The sequence below is a fragment of the Leptodactylus fuscus genome, chromosome 1 (genome assembly GCF_031893055.1).
Source record: "Leptodactylus fuscus isolate aLepFus1 chromosome 1, aLepFus1.hap2, whole genome shotgun sequence".
NCBI lineage: Eukaryota > Metazoa > Chordata > Amphibia > Anura > Leptodactylidae > Leptodactylus > Leptodactylus fuscus.
The window spans coordinates 128,027,577-128,054,614 of record NC_134265.1 but is presented as its reverse complement, the minus strand read 5'-3'; the positions used below and the strand labels follow the sequence as shown (position 1 = coordinate 128,054,614).

Here is a 27,038-nt window from a genome sequence, read left to right as displayed (position 1 = left end):
ATAGAAGGCAGGGACGGTTTATTACCGTCTCTGCCATCCCGATCGCTGTGTACGCTATGCTCAATGAGCGTTAGGCGCCACCATGATGCAGCTCCCTTCGGACTTGGTGGTCACATGATCCGCCGGGATCAGAGTCTGTTAGAGATGCTGGGTGCTAGAGGACCCAGATCAGCTCTGTAGTTATGGGCAGGAGGCTGTATTTGTCCTGTAAATGGGGCTATATGTATCAGCCCCAGTTACAGAGCAAATTAGCACCCTGTCCCCCTCGAAAGAAAGAAAGATTAAAATTAAGTAAAACAATTAAAAAAAATAAATCACATAATATGCCAAAGAAACACCCTTATTATAGGGTCTAGCCCTACCCTCAACAACACAATACAAAATAAAAATTACCGTAATGTAGAGAAAAACTATTTCATAAAGTTTTTTTGTAGCACTTTCCCTCCTCTTTGTTTATCTTTTCCTCAATATAAAAAAATTAAAAAACATGCAACAATAAAAACAACATAAAAATAAAACCCTATGTCTCACCCAAAAAAAAGTTACAATTAGATGAATGACACAAATGATAAAAATGTTATTGCCCCCAAAGCCGCACATACAAGAAACCCGAAAATATATCTGGTCCTGGACCAGAAATTGGCCCGATACTGAAGTGGTTAAAGAGTTTGTCTAGAAATTGGAGCCACCAATGTGGTGCCTTCTTGCTGGGAGTCCTGCTCCTCATATAGCTATAGAGACCAATTATATACAGGAAGAATCCGTTACAGGATCTCCAGAAATGAGACGCCACCATGAGACCTAATACACACTGGTGGGGGACAATGGGATGATGGTGACTAGTGAATATGCTATTAAAAAATAAATAAATAAATTTACATCTCTCTGGCTGCCATAGGGGTCTGCATCTTTAAAGGGGCTGTCTTGGCCTAGTGCTCATTTCACTAGCCCTGCCCCCATACAAGGGCTGACATACAGCTCATCAGCTTTATGGAGTTTCCGGCACCCATCCAATACGCAATACAGGGCTGGAAGCAGAAAGTTCTTTCCAGTGTATAGTGGCCAGGCACCTTCACTGCAGCTCAGCCCCCACTGACTTTAATAAGTGCTGAGTTTTAGTGAAGGTGCTAGGCTGCTATACAGTGGACGAGGCTGCTCTGTACAGCTCATCGGTTCAGGGGCTGGGCATCAGCCCCCTACCACTCAGGTATTTATGGTCTAACCTGAGGATAGACCATAAAAAAATTAAGCACTGCCAATTTAATATTCCCATCTAATGTCCAACACCCTTTAATGTCCCACTTACAGGATATTAAACCCATCACTACCTCCACACAATATAATGGCCTCATAAATGGTCTCCATACAGTATGAAGGAACAGTGAAGTGGCTACTGTATGGGGGGGGGGCGAATTAGCAAAGGGGCCAACATATGAGCTACAGTGGCCCCTTCACTAGTCTGCATTATAGCAGTATTAGATGAGTACTTGCCTGTCTTCTCTCCGATCCTGTTTTTTCTTGCCCTGGGTGCATTGTTTTGATAAGTAAATATTGATATTTACCCCTTATCCCACGCAGCTTGTAGGCCACAGGAACAATGTAGCCTGTGGTCTTCAAATCGGAGAATGGTACAGCAGGAAGTACCTACCAGTAGTAGTCACAGTTCGGGGTACCACTTCTGCCTGGTTCTGCGATCCAGTTTTATTTTTAACAGCCCATATTGACAGAACCAGGGAGAACTGGCTGCATTCACTTACTGATTCCTGCTTGCTACCTCCCCTTTCCTTTTCAGCCTTCAATGGACCCTGTGCACTGCACATTATTAAAAAAAAATAAACGTGAAGGTCCAGTAGGGCCCACTGGGGATTCATTGGTACACTGATGGGCCACTCCGAGGCTTTAGCATGGTAATAATCAGTTGCACAGAACTGTATACTGTACAGTTGGGAAGAGGTATATCTGTGTATCCTACTACATACTAAGTTTGCATATTTTCAGATTTAATCTTTCCTCTCATTTATTGCTATATAGAAGGCAGTACCATGATTAGTAAATGCCTACCTATGTATGAAATGTTAATGAATTATTTAATAAGCTGGATATATATTTTAACAGAGCAAATTGGAAGCCTTTTCCCAAAATTTGGTTTTAAAGGTAAGAAAAAACTATATTTATGAAAATGTACATTACACTAAATCTGAACATGATGCACTTTTACATACCCTTTAAACATTTAAACCTTTAACATAGACTGGGCGTAGAAATAAGTGAATTAACTCCCCACCAACTGAATTTGTTACAAATTTCCTAAAAGTTTCAGATATTGGTAAATTTTTAACTTTTAGGATTCGTCCCACAAATTTCCAGAATGTATCATATTTCGGTGGGTCAGTGGTTAGCTCTGATACTTTGCAGCACAGGAGTCCTGGGTTTGAATCCACCCAAGGTACTCCAGTTTCCTCCCACACTCCAAAACACATCCTGATAGGGAATTTAGATTGTGAGCCCTACTTGGTACAGTATAGACCAGGGATCAACAACACCCAGAATGCTCAGCCATAACTTGTGGCGCAATAGCTTGCCACCTCTGCTCCACCCCCCACACGGTCAGCCTTAGACACCTGAACATAATGATCCTTTCCATAGCTTGACATGTGATTGTACACGTCATTCAGCCTCCTTCAACGCTTATGCTTTAGTTTGCAGAGCACAGTGACATTTTATAGAAGAGGCTCGATACAATCACAAGGTCTTCCACTCACTGCCAAGCTTCAGACGGGATCGCCAGTGGCGTAACTATTGTAGAGGCAGCGGAGGCGGCTACCACAGGGCCCAGGCCATTAGGGGGCCCGGTGACAGCCACTATCGCTGCAGGGTTTTTTTGTTTTTTTTTTTCAATAGGCCGTAACGGGCCCTATTCACTTGCCGATCCTGGCTGGGCCGGGATCGGCAAGTGACACCGCGGGCCCCACAAACACTATCGTTATACTCGGGGGTCTTTGCAGACCTCTGAGTATAATGATCGGAGGCCCGGGAGAGGTAAGAAACATAAAAAACAGTGTTACTTACCTCTCCACGATCCTGTCAGGCCTCCGTCATTCGTGTCTGACGTCTCTGACGTCACATGACCCAGGCCTGCTTCCCGGGTCATGTGACGCCCGACGTCATTAAAGCAGGACAAGAGCGGCAGCCGACAGGAACAGGTAAGCAACTGTTTCTGATGTTTTTATTCCCCCGGGTCTCCGATTATTATACTCTGGGGTCTTTTCAGACCCCAGAGTATAATAATTGTTTATAGGTGTCCACAGTGGGACATATGGGGACACTATGGGGGATAATACTGTGTGCATTGGACACTATAGGGGTTAATACTGTGTGTGCAGTGGACACTATTGTGGTTAATACTGTGTGCAGGGGACACTATGGGGGATAATACTGTGTGCATTGGACACTATTGGGGTTAATACTGTGTGTGCATTGGACACTATAGGGGTTAATACTGTGTGTGCATTGGACACTATAGGGGTTAATACTGTGTGTGCAGGGGACACTATTGGGATAATACTGTGTGCATTGGACACTAGGGATTAATACTGTGTGTGCAGGGGACACTATTGGGGTTAATACTGTGTGTGCATTGGACACTATAGGGGTTAATACTGTGTGTGCAGGGGACACTATTGGGATAATACTGTGTGCATTGGACACTAGGGGTTAATACTGTGTGTGCAGGGGACACTATTGGGGTTAATACTGTGTGCAGGGGACACTATTGGGGTTAATACTGTGTGCAGGGGACACTATTGGGGTTAATACTGTGTGTGCAGGGGACACTATTGGGGATAATACTGTGTGCAGGGGACACTATTGGGGATAATACTGTGTGTGCAGGGGACACTATTGGGATAATACTGTGTGTGCAGGGTTCACTATTGGGGATAATACTGTGTGTGCAGGGGACACTATTGGGATAATACTGTGTGCAGAGGCCACTATTGGGGATAATACTGTGTGTGAAGGGGCCACTATTGGGGTTAATACTGTGTGTGCAGGGGACACTATTGGGGATAATACTGTGTGTTCAGGGGACACTATTGGGATAATACTGTGTGCAGGGGCCACTATTGGGGATAATACTGTGTGTGCAGGGGACACTATTGGGGATAATACTGTGTGTGCAGGGGACACTATTAGGATAATACTGTGTGTGCAGGGGACACTATTGGGATAATACTGTGTGCAGAGGCCACTATTGGGGATAATACTGTGTGCAGGGGACACTATTGGGGTTAATACTGTGTGTGCAGGGGACACTATTGGGGATAATACTGTGTGTGCAGGGGACACTATTGGGATAATACTGTGTGCAGGGGCCACTATTGGGGATAATACTGTGTGTGCAGGGGACACTATTGGGGATAATACTGTGTGTGCAGGGGACACTATTAGGATAATACTGTGTGTGCAGGGGACACTATTGGGGATAATACTGTGTGTGCAGGGGACACTATGGGGGATAATACTGTGTGTGCAGGGGACACTATTGGGGATAATACTGTGTGCAGGGGCCACTAAGGGACATAATACTGTGTGCAGGGGCCACTAATGGACATAATACTGTGTGCAGGGGCCACTAATGGACATAATACTGTGTGCAGGGCTTACTAAGGGACATAATAGAGTGCGGAGGAGGGGGTTGGTCGAGGTCTTCGGCGTCGGTTTGGGGGGGGGGGGGCCATGTCAAAAGTTCGCCACGGGGCCCCGCCATTCCTAGTTATGCCACTGGGGATCGCTATGTGCGAGTACCACAGTCAAGGCCGGCGTTTGGGGGGGGGGGGTGCAAACTGGGCAATTGCCCAGGGCCCCAACAGCTTAAGGGGCCCCCTGGCTTCAGCACTTCATCACCATTAGCTGGGCCAGGCTATGAACGATGGTCCAGACTGTCAGATTGACAATCAGGATGGACGGTGACAGAGCTAGGCCGGCAGCTATGGAGTACTGATAAACCTTCCTTTACTTTCAGTTCTGTAGCAGCAGCACAGCTGCCGGGCAGCGATTCGGAGGAGGGGCTTCCTGGCTGTGTTATTGGTAGACCCGCCTCCAGCCCAGCAGGAGATACAGGAGCAGTCCTGACCAGCAGATTACCTACTTAGGCTGGGGCAGGAGACACTGGCCGTGTGCTCTCTTCTTGTACAGTGTAAGGGCGCGTTCACACTACCGTCGGTGTCCGACAGGTAGTGTCCGCTCCTAGTGTCTGCTCAAAATCTGTCACGGACACTAGAAGCGGATACTAGCTGTGTCCGTGACACCTGTCATTTATTTCAATGGGCATCGGGTGCGTTCTTTTGCACTCCGTGCCCGTCCTTCCCTGTCTGCAAGTGAAGATGTCCGACTTCTCAAGCGGACAGAAAAACCCTGCATGCAGGGTTCCTCTGTCCGCTTGAGAATTCGGACATCTTCACTTGCGGACAGGAAAGGACGGGCACGGAGTGCAAAAGAACGCACCCGATGCCCATTGAAATAAATGACAGGTGTCACGGACACAGCTAGTGTCCGCTCCTAGTGTCCGTGACAGATTTTGAGCGGACACTAGGAGCGGACACTACCTGTCGGACACCGATGGTAGTGTGAACGCCCCCTTACAGGTGAACAACTTGAAATGGCAGCTACAGTATAAGGTGTACAGCCAGCGAATACAGGTCAGTCTAATGCAGCCAGGTGTATTCAGTAACAGATAAAGGGCTTTCCCCCAAAAAGCAAGTTATCCCTTATACATAGAATAGGGAATAAGTTGCTGGTCTGTGGGGATCACTGAATGGAGCAATGATTCTGGGCAGCACAGGCAGCTTCATTCACTTCAATGGTAGTGCCAAAGATAGCACTGTTCTTCAGCTATTGCCAGCACTACCATTGAAATGAAAGGAGCGGTGCACATACTGCCAACCATCGCTCCATTCAGCATTCTCCTGATCAGTGGGGGTCAGATGCCCACTGACCTGAAAGTTATCCCCTATTCTATGTATAGGAGATTTTAAAAAACCCTTTAAAGAGGACCTTTCACCATCTGGGGGACATGCCGTTTAATACACCACTAGAAAGCCTACAGTGCGCTGAATTCAGCGCACTATCGACTTTCACATTCTGTGCCCCCGGTGAAGAGCTATCGGTGCAAGTACCGTAGCTCTTCAGTGTCAGAAGGGGGTTTCTGACAGTCAGTCAGGAACGCCCTTCCTCACAGCAGTGTTTATAGCGCTGTACTGTGAGAGCAGTGAGGAACACCTTCCTCCCCTCCTGATAGTAGAGTCCATAGACAAATACTGGGGGAGGCGTTCCTCACCACTCAGCATCATCGTCAGGTGGTAAGCAACGCTCCTCTCACAGTACAGCGCTGTAGATGCTGCTGTGAGAAAGGGCGTTCCTTCCTGATTACTGTCAGAAATGCCCTTCTGACAGTGAAGAGCTACGGTATCAGCACCGATAGCTCTTCACCGGGGGCACAGAACATGAATTCAGCGCACTGTTGGATTTCCAGCGGTGTATTAAACCGCATGTGCCCCAAATGGTGAAAGGTCCTTTTTAAATAATAATTGAAATGTTATGTCCCCTGCACTAAAAACATCTTAAAGGGTACCTGAAGGTAATGGATACTGATGACCTATCCACAGGATAGGTCATCAGTATCTTATCAGTGGGTGTCTGACATCGGGATCCCGCACCAAATGGCTCTTTCAGCTGCCTGAAGCTGGATACAAAGTACACATTTAGTAGCAACTAGGCTCCTAGTCAAGTGAATGAGAGGGAAGCTGCAGTTCCAAGTAGCAATCAATACTGTGTATGGACCCACAACCTGTATACATCTTACGACTCTTACATTGTAATGTGGCACTGGAGAACTTCAGCTCCCATTCACTTGAATGAGAGCCACGCTGCCTCCATTCATATACCACATATCCACCTTCAGGCAGCTGAAACAGTTGATCTGAGTGAGACATTAGTGAGCATTATCTTCAGGTCCTGGAGAACCACTTTATCATGTTCCTAAGGCGCCACATTGCAGAAACACAGCATGTTTTGTTGCAGATTTTGCTGCATTTTTATTAGCCAAATTCAGGAGTGGATTAAACAGAAGGGAAATGTCTAAGAACTTCCTTTATATTTTCCAATCCTTTTCATGCCACTCCTAAATGTGGTTAAAAAAAAACCTCACAGCGAAATCTGTAACACAAAAACGCTGCATTTCTGCAACATGGGTCCTCAGTGAATAACTTAAACCACAAAATCTAACCCAGCCAATAATAGCTGTAAGCCAACTGTCAGCCATTGAATCTGGCAACTAATTGGAAAAAATGTCAGGAAATTTACTCATCTCTCCTGGAATGGGCTTATTTTTCATTCTAAAAAGGACCAATTTTTGCTCAAGATATAAATTCTGAGACATAAAATATACTATGCCTTTCATATTTTTAAATATGCCTGTAATATTTTATGTTTCCTATGACTTTTAATATTTACATACTGTTGTCCTTATTTTCTTCAGCATCCTCCAATAAGCGTTTTGTGCTCTTAAAAGAATCATTGGATTCAGGTATGTAAGTCAAGTAACCTTATGACTATCACAAAATTATTGAATAGAAATTTTGCAACAGTCACAAGTTCACTAGAATATTTTTGCCCAACAGAGGAAAACTAGGTTATTATTCCATAAATAGAGCAACATTTGGATTCATGTGCAACCTATAGTCATTGTATAAGTATAACCTAAACCTCATGTACCTGTTTACCTCTTTTTCATTCCCTGCTCTAGCTCTCGTTGGGTTCCAGCAGGGCTGGTGTTAGGGGAGGACAAACTGGGCAAATGCGTTTGGTTTGGTCTGATGCTCCGGATCAGGGGAGCCCTAGTTACCGGTGCATCAGCGTACTATGTACACCAATACTGTGAATATCTATGATAGACCAGGGAGCTGTAGTCCCTGCTCTGACATAAGTCACTGTATAGAGGATTCCGGAGAAGGACCTGTAGAGGGGGCGTGGTATAGTGACGTCATCACAGGTTCTTCTGTGGAGGCCACTAGCAGGAAGAGAGACTTCAGCCTCAGGACCCAGAAGGAAGCCTGGGAAGTTGAGTTAAAGGTTTATTATTTTTCTGACAAATTAAAAGGCTTTATTATTGATAAAGGGGCATATATATTTACTAACAGGGAGTAGATTTAATAAGTCTAGGGTAAGTTATAAGAGGAGGGGGCTATTTATAGGTGGACAATTATATAAGGATGGGGGGAATAGTTTCCCTAGCTTTATTAACGATAGATCCTTCTTATAACCCCATTCCCCTTATATGATAGTTCCCCCAGCCTTATTAGTTATTATAAATAGTTTATATACTGTACACTGCTCAAAAAAAAGGTAACACTGAAATAACACCTCCTAGATCTGAATGAATGAAATATTCTCGTTGAATACTTTGTTCTGTACAAAGTTGAATGTGATAACAACAAAATCACACAAAAATCATCAATGGAAATCAAATTTATTAACCAATGGAGGCCTGGATTTGGAGTCACCCCAAAAATTAAAGTGGAAAAACACACTACAGGCTGATCCAATTTTGATGTAATGTCCTTAAAACATGTCAAAATGAGGCTCAGTAGTGTGTGTGGCCTCCACGTGCCTGTATGACCTCCCTACAACTGATGAGGTTGCGGATGGTGTCCTGAGGGATCTCCTCCTAGACCTGGGCTAAAGGATCTGCCAACTCCTGGACAGTCATTCATTCAGATCTAAGATGTGTTATTTGAATGTTCCCCTTATTTTTTTGAGCAATGTATATGTATATATCTACATATAGATATATATACAGTGTTGGCCAAAAGGGGTGCCAATACTTTTGGCCAACACTGTATATATTTCTACATCAGTCTGTATAATCTACATCAGTCCAAGAGAAGATCACTCCGCACAGAAAACTAATGATTATGAAGTCTTCCTTCTTTCTTCTTCTGTTCCTTAGCTGCTATGGACTCCTAATATTATCTTCTCTTCTCAGCTTATGTGTGCCTATGTCTGTAATATATTACTGTGTATTATCCTGTACCTGTATTACTATACTGCTGTAACATGCTGAAATTTCCCCACTGTGTGACTATTAAAGGATTATCTTATCTTATTATACAGTATAAGGGGGGTATGTATGAAAAGGATCTATTCACAATAAATCAAGGGAGGAGAGGAACTATGCGGAGAGGAAAGTAGTTCATGAACTACTTTCCTCTCCGTATGTCTCGTGCAAATTCCATTATAGTCTATAGGATCTGTGTGCTTTCATAAGCTCACCGCTTGTCAATGCGTTCGATATTCCGTTCGGGGGTCCCCAAGCAGACTACCTGAACGGAATACCACACGCAGATGTGAACCAGGACTAAAGTTAGGGGAACTATTAGCCCCAGCCTTATTAACCCCAACATCCACTGGTCTATGCAGCCTGCAAAAGAAAGGATGATTTTTTTGCAATGAATTAGCATTGTATTGTAGTGATCAGACTCCCTGGGGTTCAAGACCCCTAGGGGGTCTAATAAATGCAAAAAAATAAATTAAAAAAAAAAAAGTAAAAAAATATATATATATTTTTTTTTTAAAGTATCAAAAATTCAAATCACCCCCTTTCCCTAAAACACATATAAAAGTAGTTAAATGCTGTGAAACACATACATGTTAGGTATCCCTGTGTCCGAAATCGCCCGCTCTACAAATCTATACAAATATTTTTTCTGTAGGGTAAACGCCGTAGCGGGAAAAATAGTCAAAAGTGCCAAACCGACGTTTTTTCACGGTTTTGATTCTGATAAAAATTTGAATAAAAAGTGATCAAAGCAATAGCATTTCCCCAAAAAGTACAAGCCGGCCCCACAAAAAAAGACACCTTATGCATCCCTATATACGCAAGTATAAAAAAGTTACGGCTGTCAGAATATGGCGACTTTTAGAAAAAAAAATTTTAACACAGTTTTGGATTTTTTTTAAGGGGTTAAAATGTAAATAAATAAATTAATGTAAATAAATTAATTAATGGCGGCATCATGAAGAAAAATTTGTCCCGCAAAGATTAAGACCTTATATGTCTCTGGGAGCGGAGAAATAAAAAAGTTATGGGGTTTAAAAGGATGGGAGTCAAAAACGAAAAACGAAAATCAAAAATGCCATCGGCGGGAAGGGGTTAAGTTACTCCCTATAAGTCTGCCTCAGGTTCCGGACCAAAATACGGGTAGCCGCGACTGAAAGCAGGTGCACTGCATCGGCATCCAAGCTGGTGCACCACGCACTCCCGCGTCGTCTACGTGCCACATTACTAGCCAAAATACATCGTGTGAACCCAGCCTTAGTCTGTCTGCTTGCTTGTAATATATTGGTCTCCATATTCAGCCTCACAGATAGAGCGCTATAGAGAAAACAGGGGTGGAGTGAGCGGCTGCTTTCAGCTAATTACTTGATTTATTGCCACATTCCATATAATACCAGCCTCTTATTTACAAACATAGCAGTGTTAAAAGCGTACAGAGTAGCAAACGCTCTGAGCAGAAATTATATATGTAGAAAGTTACTGCCTGAAAAGACGAGAAGAAAACATACTTCTTTAATCCCTTCCCGCTCTGCGCCATACTATTACGTCGAGCTGTGTACATAGTTTATACTCAGTTCAGTAATAGTACAGTGCTGTAATGCTGTGGACATATAAGCTGCACTTGCGGCATTACATACCGCTATCACCTGTGTTACACAGTCGAGGGCCGGGACCAGCCATCAGAGTTGGAAGAAACTCCAGCTCAGTGGATTTAACCTCCTGGATGCCATGATCAATAGCAATCATAGAATCCAAGAGATCCGGGGATAAGATCGGCCCCCCCTTCCCCCGTCACCCTCTGTGATTAAAATCGCAGCCTCCTATCGGCAACATGCTTATAGCGGAAAAAAGAATGCTAGTGGTCTCCATAGACCACCATTGTATGGAGGCGGATTATGATGTGGATTCTGCTGTCAAAATCTGCCTCCTTGCCCCCGTGTGAACTAGCTCTAAATATTTTACAGTATGTCTTGTAAGGAATTGTACATGTGTATGTCCAGCACATGACTGTAGATATAGACTTACATTATTGTATTAGAACAGACACACAGAACAGGCTTTCAGTCATATCATTTATATTTGCTGTTTGTTTGTTTTTCTATTATAGAAGGAAAATGCACATGCACAGGATGCAGAAAACTGGAGGCCATCCTCTCAAGCCCTGATCCAGTATCCGATGGACAGTTAGAAATGCTATTAAGGGATTTTCATGATAACACTTCATATGGTAAATGGATTCTTTTTAGCACTTTTCAAAGCTAACCTGGTTAGGAGGGAAAAGCAAAAATCCTACAAGATACCTGTTAATTTATCGTTAGACTTATGTTATTTAGTTTGTGCCTTTATGCTCAGTTTTTTCATGGGTATTCTGTCTGAGCTACTGAATTATAATGTATTAACAATCAGAATTATCGCTTGCTGGAGCTAGACTGCATTACAAACTAATTTACTATTGACCATGGCAGAGATGGAGCTCTCGCTGCCATATTGCAAAACTCTTTTGTTATGATGGCAGAGAGCATAGCAAAGGAAAATACTGCAGAATTTTAAAAATGTTCTTGAACTTAGTGGTGACAGTCTGATGTCTTAATCATTTTGTCAATGAATATGACCACAAATGCAGAAACTTTCTATGGTCTGGGACTTGTCAGGAACCCAGCTATGCTCAGTTATCAGGCAGGAACACTAAATGATAATAATAAGGAAATCATATGTGATTTTCTAACCTTAGAAAGGTCCTGCATTCATGCAAGTGTAACAGCGATTTTCCAGATTTACAATAAAATTTTCCCAAAATTTTTTTAGGGACCAATTTTTTTTGTTGGATTAGGCAGGTATATCTTGTTTCCCAGAGAGGGAGATGGGCAATTTGGACCTCCAGCTTTTCATGGATGTGGCTGGCTCTGCTGGTTATGGGGCCGTTTTTGGTGAGCACTGGTCAGCTGATCCGTGTCCTCAGAGCAGGGTTGCATCTAGTGCCACACTAAGAATTTAACTTTGCTGGAACTCTTTCCCATAGTGGTCACCCTGGAATTGTGGGAGTCCGCTATGGCAAACAAACGCATTTAGTTTTGGTGCAACAATGAGAGTGCAGTTGCTGCTATTTGCCACTTGTCATCTAGCTCTTTACCGGTTTTACCTTGTCCTTCGGTGTCTTCAATATAATATAGTCTTTAAGACTCACCATGTTCCAGGAGTGGATAACATAGTTGCTGACTTTCTTTCTTGTTTTCAGTGGGATCTTTTCAAGGATTTTCACCCGAGAGTGGATTATCCGTACCCTCCAGCCCTATGGATCATGGTTCTGCAGTGTTTAACCCATTGCTGAAGAATTCAGTCACCCTGACGATGTGGTCCGCCCTTGGTAAGACGTGGTGTGAGTGGTTGTCCTTCGGTTCTCCTGAGAAGGTTTTAGATGTGTAATGTTGTCGGGAGTTAACATACACATACCTTTCCCGTTTAAAATCAACCAGCATGTGCTGAGTGCTCATTGGTTGAAAGAAGGCTGCAAGGAAGGTTGATTTTCATAGGCTGGTATCTTTCTTCCTCCTTCGGCATCTTATTGACGCCTCCAGGATGATTTGTTCTTCAAGGTATGAGGCGGAGTTAGTGGGTTGCTCTTTCGTGTTGGCGTTCTTTGGCACATTGCGGATAGGGGAGCTGGTAGCGCCTTCGTGCCGTGGCCCCAGTGGCTTGGTGACAGAGAATTTTGTCATCCTTCCGGACACCCTAAGAGTTTAGGGTTCGTCATTCAAAGACTGACATCTAGGGGCAGGGCATGTAGTTGTCTTTATCTCGTTTAGAGGGCCCATTGTGCCCGGTGGAGATGGTTCGCAGTTTTTCAGCTATCCACTCTATCCATAGTAATGGCTCCTTTTTCATAAGGTTTCAGTTCGAGACCTTGTTTAAATGTTGCCTTGAGTTGGTGGGTGCTCCCTCCTCCGAGTTTGGGACCCATAGGGGCAACCATGATAGCGGATACGGCGGGCTTAACGGAAGAGGAAGTCAAGCATGTAGGTAGATGGCATTGGAATTGTTACCAGTGTTATATTAGGTTTGGTCTCACAGTCTAGTTTTTCCAAATATTAAAAAATAAAACAAACACGTTTTTTCCTTAGGTCTAGTAGCGTTTATGTTTAACTTTTATTTTTTGTCTGTTTTTTTAAGCATTTCTCCTGTGGTCTGGATTATCGGCCACTCTTACATTTATTGGGCGGCACGGCGTGCAGCGGTTTGACACGGCAATCTACAATTGGCATTTGAGAACGCAGATTTGAGGTGGCACGGTGTGCGCTGCTTGAGATGGTTACAGGTGTTGCCACAAGTTGTGTCGGCCAGCATATCCTCCCAGGCCCCTGTGGTGCTGGTGGTCCATGCCAGGGGAAATGACTTAGGAGTTGTTCCTCTGTCAGAATGGATATCCCTGATACGATCAGATTTTGATAGATTCCCCGCATTCTTCCCTGCCCTGGTGATGGTTTCCTCTGAAATTGTACCTAGGGCGTGTTGTTGCGATGCTCAAGAACCGGGAGCATTGAAGAGGGCAAGGTGGTTGCTGAACATGCGGGTGTTGCACCACATGCGTTCACGGGGTGGTGTTGAAGTTAGGCATTGGTAATTGGAAGGAGACAATTGGGGTTTGCTTCGCAGGGATGAGGTTCATTTGACCAATGACCAAGGCTCTGTTCCTGCTTTTGGAGAGGGGGTCATATTGGCAGGACCTTGTTCTCTTTCAGCGGTAAAGAAGAGTTCAGATGCATCACCCGTGGAAAATCGGACACATGCACACTGCGGATGCGGTGGCGGGCATGTGGTGACGCGTCATATAAGTGGTCATGGGGTAGCAAGGTTCTGCGTATATGTTCATCATTGTTTAATAAAGCAATAAAGCTATGGCCGATCCCCACAATTTTACCCAACATGTCTCTGTATTCATTCATAGCTGTTAATGTTAGGCTGTGGGAAGGAGGTGTCATTTATGTCTCCCAGCACGGTTGGTCTTCTGTAAGGGTGCTGTAATAAGAGCACATTTTCAAATCCAAATTATGGGCACAATACCTGGATCTCCTGCTGTTTTACTGAACCAGTCTTAGATCAGCATAAAACCTTATAATGATTTATGTGCAGTTCAGGTACGCCATTGGATGTCCAGGGATTGCAAACTAAATAAAAATGCAAAATGTTCCCGTAAAATGTAGGGCTTACTAAGATACAGGAATAGATGTAAGCGATTGCGATATTGCTTGTATATCTGTTGGTAGAATGAACTGTTGTTCAGTGTGTAACAAAAGAACAATTTTTTTTGTCACAATCACATTCTTATCCTGATTTGTATGTTTTTGTAGGTTGGTGTGAAGAGAGTTATCTGGCCTTTAAAATATTTTTATGTTTTCTCTTGTGGCAATGGGGTACCACTAATAACTTTCTCTATGAATGGAGCGGTGAGTTTTTATGTATTTTTTTGTAATATTTACTTTTGTAAATAATATTGCAAACATTCATAAATATGTTGTTGCAGGGTTTTTTTTAGTAAAATAACCTGAATCTTTGATTTTGTATAACTGTAGTATACTGTTTTACTGTAGTGTACAGATTTAGTTATAGTTTCTAAATGTAAGTTCACATGGTTCATATTGCTGTGGGACCAGTCATGCAAAATCCACCATAGAAATCTTCTTTCCTACTCTCATTTACTTCATTGGAAGATTAGGGCAGAATCCACCCTAAGATCAAGCAGGACACTTCGTTGGCTTCGTGCAGTGGGAAGAGTTGGGCGATGCTGCGGGCCCTGGGCTAAGAGGGTGTCCTGGCGGTGTAAACCTTCCAGCTTTCGCCGTTCTTTTACGGCGGATGCTGGGTCTGTAAAGATAATGTCGGCCACTCTGCTGCAGAGCTGTCACCATAGCTACCGGGTCTCTGTCATAATGTATAGTGGAGACCCGGAGCCAATGCCCATGATGAGAGTCCACTCTGATCGCAGGCATTACTATATCAAAGCCCCTCTAAAGTATAAAAGTAGCCCCCGGGGTCAGTCCCCACTGGCCCTGTACAGTTCTTGTTGCAGGCCGGCTTCTGCGCTGCGAGATTGCAGGAGCCGACCTGTTCCTGTGACAGCCAGGAGCCCATTAAAAGCTCCCAGGCCTGTCATAGGAATATTAGTATTGTGGCTGGTCTATGACCAGCTTCAATAGTAATGTACAGAATTTCCCATAGACTGCAATATACTTGTATTGCAGTCTATGGGACTTGCAATTAAATGATTGAAGGTTCAAGCCCACTGGGAGGAGGGGGGGCTAATAAAATAGTAAAAAAAGAAAAAAATAAAGATAAAAGTTCTAAATCACCCCCTACAACATATATAAATGTAGAAAATTACTGTGAAACATATCCACACTAGGTAGCCCTATGTAAGAAAATGCCTGGTCTACAAACTTATAAAAATATTTTTCCCATAGGGTAAACGTCATTAAAAAAAAAAAAAAAAAATTGCCAAGCTGACGTTTTATTTTCTGTTTCACCTATGATTTAAATAAAAATTGATCAAAGCAAAATGGTACAACTAAAAAGTACAAAAAAAGATGCATATATTTTTTATGCTTCAAAATTTTTTTTCCCTATTTTCCTCTTCTAAACCCTAGGTGCATCTTATGGTCTGGTGCATTTAATTGTCTGAAAAATATGGTGATTTTTTTCGGCTAGCTAGGTGAAAAAATTTTTCAAGAAGATTCCAATGCAAAAACTCCACCTTCCGAACCTGAGCAAAGATTTAATCAGGACAAACCTAAAGAGGAAACAGTCTTAGGCTGCATTCACACAGAGTAACGCCAGGCGTCATTTGTGTGTAATTTGTGTGTCTTTTACGGCCGTCATAAAACGTTTACATAGAGTTCTATAGGAAAAGACGTCCGTAATTTACTGCCGTCATTTACGGCCGTCATTACAATGACGGCCGTAAATGACGGCCGTAAATGACGGCAGTCTTTTCCTATAGAACTCTATGTAAACGTTTTATGACGGCCGTAAAAGACACACAAATTACACACAAATGACGCCTGGCGTTACTCTGTGTGAATGCAGCCTTAAAATGTACCAGATTTTTTTTTTTTTTTTTTTTAACTCGTTTTATTGAAAAGTGCATAACAGAGCAAATAATACAGGTAAAGAACATAGAATGGAAGCACAAATCAAACATAAGGAAAAAGCACAAACAAACAAAGATGAACCACATCATCATCCCCTCCCATCCCCAAACCCCCTTCCACCACCCATATAGTTCAGAGCAACACAGGACATATCATACCGAAGAAAGGAAACCTTATCAGAACAGAGGGGGGCCATAAACCCCACCGGCACGAGCCATCCCTTACGGAGTGAGGGCATTAATAGCCGAACGCATTGAAGGGGCAGAGTATTGGGTCATGGGGGAGTCACACCAGGCACCCCAAACTTTAGCAAACTTCTGGAGACAGCCTCTACCTTTATATATAATCTGATTAAACGGGAGAACCACGTTAACCAGTTTGCGCCACTGAGGAACGGATGGGGATCGAGGGGCCATCCATCGCAAAGCGATGGCTTTCCTCGCATAAAACAGGCATTCCCGTAGGAAAATGCAGACGTGGTGCTGCCACAATTGCTTCTCCAGCACACGAAACAGGCATACTTCGGGAGACAACGGGACAGGGCAATGCAGGACATCTGTCAGAAGGTCTACCACCCCCTTCCAAAAGTCGTGAATAACTGGGCAGCTCCACAGCAGGTGACAAAAGTCCGCATGAGGGCATGAACACCGAAGGCAGTTAGGACCAGGTAGCCGACCTATCCGAAGCAATCGGATTGGAGTCAAATAGCACTGGTGTAAAATGAAAATTTGGATCAATTTGTTATTAGCTGAGGGTGAGACGTAAAGAAGAGACTCTAAGATCTTCTGAAACGTCTCCTCCGTCAGCTCTGGAATATTAGCACACCATCTCATCTATGTCGGGGCATCGGCTAGAGATACCTTCACATGAATCAAGTGATCATAAAGAACTGAAATAAGGCCCCCTGGGCCCTGGGATCGTAGCACACCAATAAGCGGGTAATCTGATATAGCACAGGGTTGGTGAGGGAACAATGAGGAGAGTGCATGTCGAATCTGTAGGAATCTAAAGAATTGGTGCCTCGGAATCTCATGAGAGGAGACCAGGGACTCAAAAGTAACAAACACCCCTTGTGTATATAAGTCTGCCCAGTAAACCATATCTGGACCAGGACCTGGCGTTGGGTAGTTCAAACAAGTCAGATAGTCCAGGATTGTCCCATAAAGGGGTCTCCGCGGGAGTATCCGAATACAAGGATAGCTTCCTAGCCTGTTTCCAAACCTGCGCCGCCAAGGCATGAATGGGTAGCAGCTGACCTCTAAACAACCGAGACTGGTCCAGAACCGGTCACAATACACGTAGGTCCAGGTGCGCCTCAGGTCCTGAGAGCTGGGTCGGGGAGAGCCATGTCTGTATAAAACGCTGCTGTCCCACCAGATAATAGAGAAATAAGTCGGGAAGTGATGCTCTCCCAAGCTGTTTTGGCCTCTGGAGAGCAGATAATCGCGATTTGGGTGTACAATGTCCCCACACAAAAGAGGTCCACAAGGAGTCCATCTGTCTAAAAAATCAGAGAGGGACGGGAACGGCTGAGTTGCTAAGGGAGTATAGGCATCAGAACAATGATTTTTATCAGGTTAATTCTATCAGCTACAGACAATGGCAGAGCAGCCCAGGTCTGGAATTTTGATCGGAAGTGCGAGAGGAGGGGAAAAATATTGAGGTCTAGGTACCTCCTACAGTCTCTAGGGATCATAATTCCAAGATATTTAAAAGCCGAGACCACCGGAAAACCACACAGCACCTCCCCCTCCGCTGCTGTCTGAGTACGACCTATGGGCATATAAGAGGACTTGGACCAGTTGGTATGCAGGCCCGAATAATTACCAAAATTATTTATTACTTCCATAGCTTGAGGCAAGGATGTAGAGGGGTCAGTCATGAACAGGAGCAGGTCGTCAGCATAAAGCGCAGTCCTCTCCTGCCTGGGACCAATAGATATACCTCTATAGACATGATCATGCCGGAGAAGCAAGGCCAGGGGTTCTATAGCTAGAGCAAACAGCAGCGGAGAAAGAGGGCAACCCTGTCTCGTGCGCCTACCTAAAGTGAAATATGGAGACAGCTAACCATTAATGGATAGCGCCGCCCTGGGTGAACTATACATTCGACAGGTTTGAAAGAGTCCTGCAGCTTTCCAACTTCTGCTCTGTTTTGTGCAGGAAATGGAAACCTGTATGAACGGAGACCAGGCGCAGATGTGAATGAGCCCTTAGGCATTAGGTAAAGGCATTCTTTCTAGAAAACCTTTGCTGGATCACAGGGAGCAAATAAAATAATTTAATGGGTGTTACCTTCTCAAAAAGTTTTGGTATGTCACTAGGATATGTCATTACCTTAAGACTGGTAAGGGTCCTGAGTACAGCACTGATTTAATCTTGCTGCCCTGCTTTCTCTTTTATTTTCTACTCCTGACCACCCAGCTGTACTGGGATCTGCAGCCAGTCAGAGTCACTTCAATCATACTGTAGTTTCAGCTTCTTCATTTTTAGGCCTTGTGGGGGCCTTAGAGGTTGCATTATAAAGTGATGGCATAACCTAACTATATGCCAATGTGACAATTTACAACTAGAAAGACCTCCTAGAATTGTGTTAAAAATGGTCTTCTAGAAAGGTAGACTGTATTGAGTCAGCAGGTTAGCACTACCTATTTCACTAGCTAGTCCCATCTATAGTCCCCACCAGTTTGTATATTTTCACTAGTTTACTACTGTTATACCTGTTTTGCTTTACTTCTTGTAGTATTTCTGTTTTCATTAATGCCAGTAAATAAATCCTATTTTATATTACAATAATTGTTTCAGGTGATATCCCTGAAGACCTCCGCAAGAAAAAGTTCTTATCTCTAATTGATGCCGGCCACGAAATAAATACAGCATACCCATTAATGTTACCACCAAACCGCAAAGTGGATCTTATATTGTCTTTTGACTTCAGTGCAGGAGATCCGTTTAAGGTAAATGTTTTTCAGCTTGAGGCCATATGTTGGAAAGCTTGCAAATGTTGATGTTTTACTTTGGTCGTAGACAATTCAATGTCACCACTATGATAAGAATATTCTATTAGGCACAAGACTGTAACAACCTCACCAGATGGGTCACACAAATCTCCAAGTGCTAGAGGAGACATTCAGCAGCCATAAAAAGTGTGATAGATTGTCATAAGTGCTGCAGATTTCATTTATTTTGTATGTCAAGTTACATTGTTATTACATTAAGCCAATTAAAAATTATGCAATTTTAGTCTTAATCAAAAATCTCCTTCCTTTCTGTCTGCAAATGTCTCCACAGCCAAAGACTTTACATAGAGTTTCTATGTAGCCTGATCCTGCAGTCATATTGCCATCCATTTGCCTTAAGTCTTTATTTCCGTTCCAATGTTACAGTATGTATAAAAGGAAGTCTGATGTTAGGATCAGGTTATACGGGTTTGTTGTTAGTCTGGTGTCACAGAGAGACAGGACAAAAATCAAACAAATAGACCAAATGCAGTGTAGTGATGAAGGGCTAGAGGAAGTGGAAGCAAACTGCTGAACATCATAAAGAGTAAAATACATATGTAGATACACAACATTAAATGTCATTATTACATTATTATTGTATTGTATGATACTGAGTTGTATTCACAATCCTGCAGAATTGTTTTTTACTATCATCTACGACATTCTAAGCAAGTAATTGGAGGAAATTTAAATATCCTGTATATATCCCAAAAAACTGGATTAGGTGTGGCACATCTTTGATGCATTGCTCATATTTGTGCTAAAGATCCTGCTTTTTAGGAAAATGGCTGTGAGTCGGAGATCCAGGTAACCCAGAGCAGGACAGCTTCAGTCTATCAGATCAGAATATTGGCATGACATACCCGAACTCTATACTAGTTTATCTGTTGTAGATGTCACTTGTGGTCCATAGGACCCCCCAAGGTGTGTCATAGTTGGTAAGAGAGCAGAGCCTCTTAATCATTTTGCTGAATTTTAAACAAGAAGGAAAATGGTTTAAAACTGGTTTAGGAAATTCAGTCCTAATAAATTCCCCCATTGAATTCTAAAGAGAACAGAGAGCCTAAGGCAAGCAAATCACTTATCCCATCTGCAATGCATAGATAATATTTGAGGAGATAAAATAAGTACTCAACACAAAGATGTATTTACATGTATGTGTGATATAAATCAGAATTCTGATCTGCTTTGTCCTTACTTTCAGACACTGAAAAGCACAGAGACATACTGCTACAAAAATAAAATCCCATTTCCAAAAATAGACATAGAAGATAAAGACTTTGAAGTTCCATCTCAAAGCTGCTATGTGTTTGAAGGATGTAAAGGAGTGCCTGTTGTCATGCATTTTCCTCTTTTCAACAACCAGAGCTGTGAAGGTGGGATTATATTTTAGTTTGTCAAGGACTCACAGTTATAATTATTGGAATTATTTATTCAGCTTCATTTATTATTTTCACATATTCTTTTATTTAATACATTTTTCTCATTTATATAATGCTAACTAAACGTGAACAAATTGATTCAGGCCCAAACTGAATTCAGTCCAAATTTCTCCAATTCTCCATTACACAAGCCCTTATAGCTTTCACTGTTTGTTTATGTAACTGACACATGGACATAACCAGACAATGAATAATCGGTTTACCTGGTTTAGATGTGTCCTGGATCTGTCTCTGTCAACGAAGCTAGGTTAATGACCTATCTTCTATGACGAAGAGAAAGGGTAAGTTTACACGGAGTACTTTGGTCATGATTTTGAGGCCATTTCCACCTCAAAATCCTGACCAAAAAGACGGCTGCCATTAAAATCAATGGGAGCAAGTCAGTTCAAAGAAGCGAATGCTCATTCTTCAGGCCGATTCGCCTCGCAATTCGACGTGAAGACACTCCCGACTAGACCCATTCATTGGTCCTAATCCGTAGCGGAGTGCGCGACTGGATGCCGGTGCAGTGCACCAGCATTCAGTCGTGGCTACCCATTTTTTTGGTCCAAAAAACTCAGTGTGAACTTACCCTAATGATTTGGGCCACACAATATTAACCAGCCAATGACCACTGTCAGCTTTTTTTAAACTATAAACAGGCCCCATCATGGCCCCATCAAGATAAATTAATTTTCTTTCCATTGTGGCCCTTCTGTAATCTTTCTGTTGCAGCAAAGTGAAGTTGTAAATGCTTTAAACCATAAAAAGCTATATGCAAAATTACCAAAGTAGCTATGGTGGGCAAGGAGTCATAGTGTTTTCTTGCTAATCACACCTCCTGGGCATGAGTGACATCTCCCTCACAGTCCCTTCACTCCCTGATCTCATGAGGGAGCTGTCATTCAAAGATTACAGAGGGTCACCAGCAGGGCTGTTTTAATTCATTGATGAGCCCAGTGCATATGTTTTATAAGTGCCCTTCCCCCATCACCACCACCTAGAAATACCTGAATTGCACAGGTGCTCTGGAAGGCTTCACCCCAGACAATCCGATTAATCCCCAACTACAGCAGTGTCAAAACTGCCCTAAAATCACTTCTGTTTGGTAAGGCTTATCACGTGACCTGATCATAGTATAGAGCAGACCTGCGCAAAGCACGGCCCCCGGGCCATATCCGGCCCTCTGACTGATTCAGACCGGCCCGCACAGCTTGTCTAGGGAGGCATGTCTAGGGGGCGTGTCTTAGTGCCGGCAGGACAGTGCAGGAAGATGGAGACGTGGTGTGTATCATAAGGTACTGGGGAATGTGAGATGCAGGGGAGTGTGTTTGTCTATATGTGTGTGTCTGTATGTGTGTCTGTCTATGTCTGTATGTATGTGTGTGTCTCTGTGTCTATATGTGTCTGTCTGTATGTGTGTGTGTGTGTCTATGTGTATGTATGTGTGTGTCTATATGTGTCTGTCTGTACGTGTGTGTCTATATGTGTTTGTATGTGTGTGTCTATCTGTATGTGTGTGTCTCAGTAACCTAGGGGCAGAGATGGAAGGGGAATGTTATACTAGGGCAGAGATGGCAGATGGAGGGAGGACATGAAATGGGGCAAATGAAGGGGGATATGAAACTGAGGGAGACATGGAGGGGGGGACATGAAACTGGTGGTAGATGAAGAGGGCACTTAAACTGGGGGAACATTAAAATGGGGACAACTGGAGGGGGCATTAAATCATGGAGGTAGGTGGAGGGGGACCTGTCTGCCTCTAGTTGCCCCCAGTTTAATGTCACCCTCCAGCTACCCCTACGGTTTAATGTCTGTTTCCAGCTTCCCGATTTTAATGTCCCCCTCTAGTTGCCCCCAGTTTCATGTCCCGCTCCAGCTGTCAATTTATTGTCCCCCTCCAACTACCCCCACTGTTTAATGTCCCCCTCCAGCTGTCCCAGCTTCATGTCCCCTCTAGTTTCCACCAGTTTAAACTGGGGCACCAAGAGAGGGACTTAATACTGAAGGGCAGTTGGAAGGGAACATTATAATGTGGGGGCATATAATGTACAGGTGACTGTAGGAGGATTATACTTTGTGGGGGCACATGTAAAGATGATTGGGAATGGGCGGGGTCAACGTACAAGTGGGTGGAGCTAAATTTGCCATTGTGCGGCCCTCTAGCATAGTTTCAATTTCTTATGCGGCCCCATGGGAAAATTAATTGCCCACCCCTGGTATAGAGTGTGGAAGTATAGAACAATAACACTTTATCCTTCCCCCTCTGTTCCTCAGATCCTGTGCTCTCCATCTAGAAGTTACACTGCACTCCTTGTACTTGTATCTGTTTATTCACAGATACCAGCTGGTGACGGGCTCATACAGCTTCAGCTACATAACCTTTTTCAATTAAAAGTTTGCTGGACCATTGTATCAAACAAGCCCTCTGACCTCTTGTGTCCCCTAACTTCTCATAGAACGTAAGCTCTTGTGAGCAGGGCCCTCACTCCTACTGTATGATATAGTTATTTCTTTGTCACATTGTAATGTCTCATATTGTCTGTTCTTGTGTCACATGATTTGTAAAGTTCTATGGAATATGTTGGCGCTATATAAATAAAGTTGTTATTATTATTATCACCTTAGTGGCCCCATACAATATAATATCCGTCTCCAGTTGCTCCCAGTTTAACCCCTTAGAGACACAGCCCAAAAGTGCGTTAAGGATCAGGCCTCTTTTTTCAAAACTGACGTGTCACTTTAAATGGCAATAACTTTGAGACACTATAACTTACACAAGTGATTTTGAGATTGTTTTCTCATAACACATTATACTTCATGTTAGTGGTAAACACTAATCAATATTTTTGTATTTATATATATTTAAAAAAAATAGGAAATTTGATGGAAATTTGGAAAAATTGCAATTTTCAAAATGTGAAATTCTCTGCTTTTCAGGCAGATAGTCATATCACCCAAATACATGAATAAATATTATCTACCATATCTCTGCTTTATATTGGTATCATCTTTTGATTGTCTTTTAGAGATGAGCGAACGGTGTTCAATCAAATACATATTCGATCGAATATCAGGCCGGTCGAGGTGTTTGATTGGAATCGAACACCCGGAGGCAAACGCAGTAAAAATTTGTATCCCCTCCCACCTTCCCTGGCGCATTTTTTGCACCAATAACTGCGCAGGGGAGGTGGGACAGGAACTACGACAACGGAGGCAGATAAGAAAATTTAAAAAACCCATTGGCTCCTGAAATCAGGTGACCTCCAATTTAGATAAATTGTGGATTTACCATTCGCTTAATTTGGAACTGTGAACTATATGAATGTGAGACAGGGACAGATCTACAGGCAGGGTTAGCTAGTGATAACCTTTATTTAGTAGGGATTGTCACTCACCTAGCTCTTTGGGGCTCTATCTTGTCAAGATCCCGGTCAGCTTGCAATATGCGCAAGCTGACTTTTTCCCATAGGAATGCATTGACCAACATTGATTGGCCGAATGCCGTACACTGGCCAATCCTATGGCGAGATATAGCAGAGCTAGCCGTGCGGTTAGCTCGGCTACTCCGGACACCTGAGATAAAACAGAGATCAGCTCTGCACTACATCCAACCATCCCTCCATCTACTCCTCCTGTCACACACATCTCTGGTGTAACAGAGCTCAGCACACACTCAGCTCTGCTACATCTCTACACTCTGTTCTAAACTCTGTTGCGGAGTCTAAAATCGGACCAGAATGGAAACTGCTGTGGACGGATCTTAGACTCCGCCTCCTCAGGCAGAACCAGCGTTGATTGGTCGAATGCTGTAGACTGGCCAATCGACGCTGGTCAATGCATTCCTATGGGAAGAAGTCAGCTCCGGCATATCGCAAGCTGACAGGGATCCTGACATAATAAAGGTACTTGATGCCCCCAGACATGCTTCCCCTGCTGTCCCAGTTGCATTCCAGGGTGTTGGCATCATTTCCTGGGGTGTCTTAGTGGACTTGGTGACTCTCCTGAGTCGAATGCTACTCTCCTGTAGCGAAGCATTTTCTCCCATAGACTATAATGGGGTTCGATATTCGATCGAATAGTCGAATATTGAGTGGCTATTCAAAACGATATCTGGTTCCATACAAAGTGAACCAGATACACAAAATCATGCATCTGTTGGAGCAGGGTGCCAGCAGTTTTTTTCCATCCCTGCTTTCCCAAATGCTATATACCCAGCTATGGGGGCTGCTGTGATGCAGATTCATTTCCAGCCTAGAGGTCACATGACCACCAGGGGCCCAGAAGTCCTGTAACTGGAAATCGGTAGAAAAAAAAGAAAGTAATGTTAAAAAGCCCCCAAAGGTCTATTATGACCTTTTGAAATCGTGGGACACAATCATAAATAAATTTTTTAAAAAACCTAGCATTACCATGCCCACATCACAGGTTACAGGTTATGTTTTTTGTAACTGCTTTTATGAAAAGAAAAAAAAACCAATAATTATATATGAAAAAAATAACAACAGTTGTTTATATAAGAAAAGAAAATAAATTTTATTTTCATTTTGTTTCTTTGATTTACAGGTAAAGTTCCTGAACTTGAGAAGAAATATAGTACCTTGAATACTTCCTATGATGAATCCGAGATTACAGAGCTTACAGATATAGCAAAACTAAATGTGAAGCAAAATAAAGAAAGGATACTAGAAAAAGTCAAATTTATTAAGCCTAAATAAATCTGTCTGAAATCCATGCGCAAAACGAACAAAAAATAATCTTGCTGTTCTCTTCATCTCGTTCTTTACTATTTTTCTCCTATTAAAATCAAATCTGATAAAGATATAAATAAATCTTCTTTTCATGTCAACATAAGAAACTTTCTAATATAATATATAACTAAAGTAATAGGTTTCCGTCTCCATTTATCAGGTTGAGTTACCTTGATATACATATCTATAAAGAGGCCAGGGAGAGGAGGAAGCTGCTGGAAAAGACAAACTTTGACTGTGTCATGGAGTTTTTTTTTAACACTGCTGTGTTTCATGATGAGACTGGAATAAATCCATTAACAGCCTCCTCCCCTTCCCTCTCCATAGAGTTTTATGTATGGGTTGAATACAGCTAATAATGGAAGAGATCAACAGGATTTCTGGATGATGTAGAGGCAATCTACAAGATTGTCTCCTGTTTATTTTTATAACTTATCTTCCCAATTATACACTGGTCCTGAAGCAGCTTAGATTGTGTACAGCTTCTCCACTCTTTGTCCAGACTCTCAGACCTTGATTTCCAAGTGAAATGCAAACTTTACTATCATCTGGTACAAGATATTGACAGCTGTAGCTCATATCCTGAGAATGTCTGTGTGTGCTGACTCTTGCAGCACTGAAGCACTCTTTGTGAATCTCCCCCATATTTTTGAATGGCTTTTCTTGACAATCCTTTCAAGGTTGGATTTGTTCCCACACTCTTTCCTTCCACTCAACTTTCCATCAATATGATTGGGCTGTAATCAGTAAAGAGACAATTTCTTTAGCAATAAATTTTTGACTGTCTCCCGTACAACGGTCAAGTCCAGAGTCTTCCCGTGACTGTGTAATCTACTGAATCAGACTGAGGGAACATTTCAAGGCTTAGAAAACCTTGGCACATGATTTGTGTTGGTTAGGTGATTAGAGTGTGACAATATAAGTCTACAATATTTAAAGAGGACCTTTCATGTCCTCATTAATGTGCCCTTTTATATGCCACTAGAAAGCCAACAGTGCTCTGAATTCAGCGCGCTGTTGGCTTTCCCAGCATGTTTCCAGATGCTGGAGATATTGTACTCCTACATAGACTTATACTGGGTGGGTTCCTCACAGGGGAGCGTCATTGATGGCCCTCTGACCGTACAAGGCCATGCTAGAGCACAGTCGGGGGGGGGGGGGGGGGGAGCGCCTCACAGCCCAGCCCAGTGATTTCTAGTAGTATATAAAACCGCACGTTGATGAGGACGTGAAAGATACTCTTCAACTGTTTGACAATATGTTAATTTTCTGAGATAATAACCTTTGTGTTTTCATTTTCTGTAAGCGATACTCATCAACATTCAAAGAAATAACTGCTTGAAAATTATCATTATGTGTGTAAGGAATCTATACAAAATGATTGTGACTTTTTTAGCTCAATTACTGAAATAAATTAAATTTTCAAACATATTCTAATTTATTGAGTTGCATCTGTATTTATTTGTCTAAACAAATAAGGCAAAGAAGATATGTATATATGGTGCCCCATGCATCTCTTACTCACACATTATATCAGAACTGTGAGTTACATATGCTGACCAATGTAAAGGGAGCACATTACAGCTACAGATTCTTACTGCTCATAGT

At 42.8% G+C, this 27,038-nt stretch overlaps 1 protein-coding gene across 1 annotated transcript in view; it reads left to right on the top strand.

Annotated features, from left to right (window-relative positions):
- Positions 1-26,567, top strand: part of LOC142203042 (cytosolic phospholipase A2 gamma-like) — a 49,603-nt gene extending 23,036 nt beyond the window's left edge. Inside the window, exons 9-16 of the mRNA XM_075273516.1 lie at positions 2,116-2,154; positions 7,538-7,585; positions 11,223-11,342; positions 12,351-12,479; positions 14,461-14,556; positions 19,062-19,213; positions 20,463-20,634; positions 25,246-26,567. Coding sequence (XP_075129617.1) covers positions 2,116-2,154; positions 7,538-7,585; positions 11,223-11,342; positions 12,351-12,479; positions 14,461-14,556; positions 19,062-19,213; positions 20,463-20,634; positions 25,246-25,397 — 908 coding nt within the window. The 3' untranslated portion in view covers positions 25,398-26,567. The remainder of the gene's footprint in view (positions 1-2,115; positions 2,155-7,537; positions 7,586-11,222; positions 11,343-12,350; positions 12,480-14,460; positions 14,557-19,061; positions 19,214-20,462; positions 20,635-25,245) is intronic.
- Positions 26,568-27,038: the final 471 nt, after the last annotated feature.